The 6734-nt window shown below is 50.1% G+C and overlaps 1 protein-coding gene across 6 annotated transcripts in view; it reads left to right on the top strand.

The window, feature by feature from the left end:
- The first annotated feature begins 645 nt into the window (after positions 1-645).
- Positions 646-6734, top strand: part of LOC118087108 (zinc finger RNA-binding protein) — a 31573-nt gene continuing 25484 nt past the window's right edge. For 4 of the 6 annotated variants that reach the window (XM_088673129.1, XM_035119442.3, XM_035119443.3 and 1 more), the window contains exons 1-2: positions 763-834; positions 4468-4702. In XM_088673129.1, coding sequence (XP_088529255.1) covers positions 782-834; positions 4468-4702 — 288 coding nt within the window. In that variant the 5' untranslated portion in view covers positions 763-781. Of the gene's footprint in view, positions 835-4467; positions 4703-6734 lie in introns of all 6 variants that reach the window. The other 2 variants (XM_088673128.1, XM_088673127.1) reach the window with 1 other exon arrangement.

The raw sequence follows: 6734 nt of genomic DNA, 5'->3' as shown, positions 1-6734 counted from the left end.
GCGTGCTCTGGTCCATGGGGTCACGAAGAGTCGGACACGACTAAACGACTAAACAACAACAACAGATTCCACACACGTGCCTAAGCAAAGGGCCCGGCGTGGTCCGACTCGGTGGGTGGGAGGGGTGGGCGCCTACCCGGTCTACCTGGTGGGAAGGCAGGGGAGGACCACCCTCCCTCCCTCCCTCCCTGCTGCCCCAGCGCTCCTAAAGCAAGGAACCGGCACCACTCCGGTCTACCGGCCGGAAGATCCTGTCCTTCGTACACAACGCCCGTCGCTACTACCGATTGGATGGTTTAGTCAGCGAACGACTGCTTCCCTCCCCCAAAATGGCGCCGCGGACAACATCCGCCCTGTTTTAACATGGAGACTTCCAATGAACATCATATTATTATTATTATTATTATTATTATTATTATTATTATTATTATTATTATTATTATTATTGAGAAGCAGGATGTCCCTCTTTTCCTTGGAGGCCATGGCCTCTATTGAGAAGCAGATGCCCAAGACGAGATGGTCCCCGACGTCCCTCCCTTTTGACTCCTCTGAAACTTCTGTCCTGAGAATCGCACTCAAAGCGGAACTCTGAGGTGGGCGGGAGGGGGCGGGGCTTGTTGCTGAGCGAGATGGAGCAACGTCACACGCACGCACGCTCGGATGTCGGCCGGCTCGCTCGCGCGTCGCCCGTTTCCCGGCGTGCCTCGCGCGCCCTCCGTTCTCCCCCGCCCCCCCCTTTGCCGCCGCTTCTCCCTCTCGGTCGCCCAGCGGAGACGCCAAGATGGCGGCCAGCAATTACTACGGATTCGCGGCCGGCGCCGGAGCCCCGTACAGGTACGTGAGCATGAGGGGCTGCGCCTGAGGGGGGCGAGGGCGGCCGGGGGGTGGGATCTGGACGATGCCCCGCCTCCTCCTCTGCGTGCCCTTTCTCGCTCCTGCACAACAGCCCGGCCAGGTGGGCCGCTGCCCGGGGGCGAGAGGCAGAGAAGCAGGCGGCCTGGAGCGCGGGGGGCGCCGTGGCTGAAGCGGCTCTTCCAAGCAACCCTGGCAGGTAGGCCGGAGTGGGCATCCTCCCCGTTGGGGTCAGAAGGGGAAAAGGAGGCTCGGAGGACAGATTTCTACAATGCTTGGCATAGGCTAGCTTCAGCTGTCCGTACAACAACCCTGCCAGGTAGGCCGATGATGGTCCCCCTTCTCTCTCCCCCCCCCACCTCCTCCAATTATGGTAAGAAAGACAGGGCAACTGAGAGGACAGACATCCACATTTCTGAAATTTGTCCAACCTGCTGCCCTCCAGATGTTTTGGACTATAAATCCCATCAGCCCAAGATTGCATGTAAAATAAGGATTATCAAAGTTGTATGTGACATGAAGCCTGGCAACGCCAACCCGGCCACGTGGGAATCCCTTGCAGACGACCACAGTGCCCGGAGATCCATACCAGTGACCAGAGGAGGAATGACCACAGGGAAGAGAAATGTAATGGTGCATCTGCAGCAACACAACTGAGCCCCTTCATGTGCCTCAGCTGCAATACAACATGTCTCTCCCGTGTTGGTCTCTACAGCCAGAGCAGGTGCTACAAACTCACAACACCTTGACCCTGGTTTTAGAATAGTTCTTATTGTAACCCACCAACTCTGTAGGGTCAGTTGCTGCTTAACATATTACCAGTATATCTTCTGAATATATGCTGGTTGAACAAAAGGATTGAACTGCAATATTCCTCAAGACTTTTTTTGAATATTTTCCCATACCTGTGGTACTTTAAAACAGGATATTCTTATGGTGGAATTTGAAACAGAATGCTTCTGGAAGATATTTGGCAGCACACGTCAAAACATGAATTGGTTACTCTGTCCTCTGTTCTTGTAGGGCAGAAATGGGGGGGGGGGACCCTGCCAAATTCAAATTAGCTCACTTCTTTCCAAAGAGTGGAGGATACCATGTGTAGCTTCCATACTTTTAAGCAGAAAATCTCTCAAGTGAGCCAGTCCATCCTTGGTTTTTATTCTCTGCTGTTCTTGGTCATTCTGACTTCACTTTTGGAAAGTCACCAGCACAAGTTGGCCCCTGAAAATCTGATTCTGGAATCTGGAGATTTGAGAAGCGTTTTTCCAACCCTTTGCCTTTGTGACTGTTCCTAAACACCCTTGGTGTTGATTGCTTTCCTTGCTTGCTTCTCATTACTGCCCTTTGCTTCTTGCAGAGGTTCCTCTAGTATACCCACCTTCAGGGCACCTTCAGCAACAGGTGTATGGATCTAACAAACAACTGACAGCTCTGGTCCTTTTCTTGCCACTCCAAAAAAACACAAGAGCCTGGCTGGTCTGGCATCATCTGTTCTGCGGAGCCCAATCAGGTGCCTATGGGAATCCCACGAGCGAAACACTAAGGCAATAGTCCCCTCTCACCTTTGTTCACCAGTGACTAGTAGTGGACAGTAGGCTCTCTGATCCTGGAGAGAGTTATAGCCATCATTCTCTGGATTTCTCCCTCCATTAATCTGTCTACAGCGGCAGCGCTGGGTGGATGCTGTCAGAGAGGGGGAAGAGGCAGGAGCAGGTGACTCAAGATGAAGGGGGCGGCCCTGCTGCTCTTTGGGTGCAATGACCATTCCCTGCTGCTGCTGGGTGATGACACCGTGTGCTGGGAGGGAGGGAGCGAATGTTGGCTGGAGGTCATCGGACCACCGGTTGGGAAAGGGCTGCCTGGTAGAGTTCGACTGGCAGGCAGGCGGGCACCCCAAGCCTGAGAAGCTCCCTAGAGTCTGTCCAGGTGGGGGGCGTGAGGTGGCCAAGAGTTAGGGTGAGGCTCCCTTTCAAATTAACACCTGACCACTTCACAGCACAGTATCCCTGTCAGTCTGTTACAGCAAACACATTGCTGGTGTCCTAACAAATAGTAATAACTTACCAGTCGTCGTTATCGTTGCCAAGTCAGAAATTTTGAAATCATGGGGCACTTTGGAGTTGCTGGGGGTGTGTCTTTATTTAGTTGGGGGAAGAGAGGAGATTGCTCATTGTATTTAATTTATTTGCAACATAGCTCAGTCAGTACAGTATGAGACGCTCAATCTCAGGGTTGTGAGTTCAAGTTCCATGTTGGGCAAAAGTTTCCTGCATTGCAGAAGACCCTCGGGATCCCTTTCAACTCTATATTTCTTGCATTCTATGATTGTGAATCCAGCAAGCTTGATAACCACCACTAGATCTTGTAGCAGCAAATTTCATAGCTTAAACATGTGCTTTGTGAAGAAGTCCATCCTTTGGTTTGTCCTGAATCTTGCAACATTAAGCTCTGTTGGAATCCATTGGGTTCTGTGTTTTAGAGGGAAGAAAACCTCTGCACTTGCCTTCTCCCCTCCATGCAGAGGCACCTCTATCATGTCTTCCCTTCTTCACTATTTTCTAAACTAAAAAGCCCAGAGGCTGTAACCTTCCCCCAAAGGGGAATTGCTCTGGACCCTTTAATCATTTTGGTTGCCCTTTTTCTGAACGCTTCCCAGCTCTATGGTACAAGATTTGGCTGCTGCCTATTTTTGTTTGGCATGTCAGACGTATAAGAAACAAGAGAGTGGATTTAATGAAAAACAGTGAATAATGTGCACAGGACTGCCTCCCCGTCTCCCTCCCCGTTCCCACCTCCGCTTTGTGGCAAACATCCAAATCAGGCCAGCTCTGTTACCACTTACTGGTACCTTGGTTTGAATTCAAGCCATGATCAGAAACCAGGATTCAAAGTGGCTTCTGATTTTGGTTTGGAGACAAACCATGTATGCCTCAGACTGGGACATAGAGGAGGCATTTGCCATGGGAAGTGAGAAAGGAGCTCATAAAACATTCCCAGTTTCCACACCAAGGCCTCAAATTAAATATTTGCTTTCCCATTCCATTTGCAATATGTATTTCTTACCTGCAGGTATTGTTCTTATACCTGTATTGCAAAAAAACCCACTTGGTCCTGCCTGCCTGGGTTTAAGGAAAGGGCCTTCTTTCTGTCTCACTGGCAGCTGAAGTACATTTAGCAGGAACCGGAGGGAGGGAGAAAAGAGAAGGTCTTCTTGGTGGCTGCTCCTTAACTCCAGGCTGCCTTGCCAAGGGAGCCCTGGCTAACTTCATCCCAGATGAAGTTCTGGTGGGGACGGTTTTGGCCATGGGAAATCCCTTACAGCTATATTGATTTCATTGATAATCCACCTGCTTGTTGCTGTGCTGTTAACTTTACATACTTGCTACCCACCAATAAGATTGTCTAGGCAGCATACAAAGCAGAACAAACATCTTGCAATATTTAAACATACAAAGCACCATGATTTAAAACCACAAAAGATCAATAAAACTTTCATTTGAATGGAGGCAGGATTTACAAATACAATTTTTGTTTTCATTGTTTTTCATTTTTTCTTAGTGACCACCACCTTTTTTTCAACCTCTTTGGTCTCTCACTTGTCATCTTCCTTTTCAGTGCCCCGCCTGCTCCAGCTTATTCCCATCCCGCGACAGCAGCCAGCTACACAGTCCAGCAGAGCCCTGCTATAGAGCACCCTGTGGCCCCCGCCTATACTCCAGCTGTACAGGCGACCAGGTCTGTGGCATCGGCAGCATATGGAGGCTACCAGCCACCATCAACGCAAGACTATGGTTATGGGACGCGGCAACCAGAGCCAACCCCCCACCCGACTGTCACCCAGAACTATCAGGTAGCTGCTATAAAGTACCCTCTCATTGGTGGGTTGGGTTTAACACAGGGGAGGCAACTAGTGGCCCTGCTGTTGTTGTTAGACTCCAGAACCTTAAGCCACAACAGGCATTCCATATATCTAGGAATGATGGGAGTGATGGCCACAGGTGCCCTTTCCCTTATATTTTAGGGGCTAGACTAAAAGTAATTTGCATACTGGTGTTTTACAATTGTTCTGCTCTGTGGGGTGTTCTCTGGGTCTAGGGTCTCAACCCAAACACTTCCCATGAGAATGGGATTCACAGTCTGGGGTTGCCTCAACAAGCCATGGTCAGGTACAGGGAATTGTTGAGCTGTAAGTCCAGGCAAGGGGCAACACAGTAAGGAGGTGGGGGAAGGACACAGAATCAGGAGCCAGGAGCCAGAGACCTGTGTTGTTTCTTGCAAGGGGCACACATTTTATGAGCTAGTCCCCACCACCCGGACCAAAGCCTAACCACAGCTTCTGGTGGCAAATAAGTTCCTGGGGTTGATTCCTCCAGATCTGTGTGATGACTGTGTGAGTCCACATTCTGTTGCTGCTCTTTGGCCAGGGCCTTTTGGTGCCAGAGTTCTTGAGGACAGTAGGATGCCTCCACTTCCTCCTCCTCCTCCAGCAGGTCTCCCACCGGGACAACCTTAGTACTGATGGCAGGTGGCCCTGCCTGCTCCTCAAGGTCCTTGACCAGGAACGTCTGGCACTGGGTGGTCAGGTTTGGGCATAAGGAGCAGCTGACTTTCAGGAGAATGGAATGGCAATAGTGAGCCTTTCCATCTTATTTAATTGTGGGGCCTGAAGTGTGCATTGTCCCAGGATCCCATATGTGCAGTGGAATGAGGTGGGAGGAGGGGCTGCACCACTTCAGTCTGTGGAGAGTGCTTTATATGCTCATGCACCGTGTGTGTAAAAGGAAAACAAGGTGGGGGGAATCTCTTTGCAAACTGCTCCATTAGCAGCACTGAAGTGACCTCCCTGGCACACACCCTGGCCAGAGTGTCTGGAAGTCCTGGGCTGCCCAGACGACAAGACCCCCCTTTTGGCTTCCCTGATGGGGTCCAAAGGGAAGCAGAGCAAGATGTTGGGCACCAGCTTGGTGCAGGAGTTGCCGGAAGGAGGTGTACAGGGCTCCATCCTAGTGTCTTAGGAACTCCACTCCATATTTGTCTCAGGTTTACTCCTGAACCTTCTCTTCTCCCTTCCCATAGGTGTCAATAAATTCCATGCAGGTGAGTGAGCAGGTTGGCAGGGGAGGGGGAGGGCGCCCACCCCTCTTCTGCACCTAGAATAAAAACCAAGTGGTCTGCCGGAAGAAGGAAGACCTCCTCCATGCTCATCCAGTCCCCTATAGGCTATTTTTTTTCAGACTTTGTGGGCTTCTTTACAAAGCTCTTGCAGTGCATGTTTTATGTGTCTAATATGCATATAATTGTGGGAGAGGGGGAATAGTGAGTGTTCACAATAAGTACAAAAGGGGTTGGAATCTGACCATTCCAAACACATCTAGTCGGTATCCTTGTTACAACGAGGCTTGACAAAGAGCTGTGCTGGGTGGGGCTGGACAATGTCTGTTTTAGTTCTTGTATTCATTTCCAAGGCCCTTAGCAACTTGGGTCCAGGTTATTTTAAGGATCAGCTGACCCATTAGTGATCCCTGGGATCTTTGGAGGAGTCTCTGTTAGTGATCCCGCATGGCACGCAGTGACCAGAAGCCATTAATTCAGTGCTTTGGGCCCAAGCCTGTGGAACCCACCTGAGATGAAATAGGCATCATCTGCCTTAAGGCAGCAAGCTGAACTTAAGGCGCATGGCCAAAACATCCATATTCCAGCAGGCATTTTAATGTAGTGTTTCAGATTATGTTTGGTTTTATGACGAATTTTTCTTTTATTCTCCACATAGTTTGTTTTTATGAACACAACTTAGTCATGCTAGTATATGTTGTTGACATCCATCTGTCTCGAGAGACAATGGATTGCCACTCTGGGGGTGAAGTCTAAACGCTGTGTTAGCA

This window comes from Zootoca vivipara, chromosome 6, assembly GCF_965207765.1.
Source record: "Zootoca vivipara chromosome 6, rZooViv2.hap1.1, whole genome shotgun sequence".
Taxonomy (NCBI): domain Eukaryota; kingdom Metazoa; phylum Chordata; class Lepidosauria; order Squamata; family Lacertidae; genus Zootoca; species Zootoca vivipara.
This window is presented reverse-complemented; position numbering and strand designations above follow the sequence as displayed.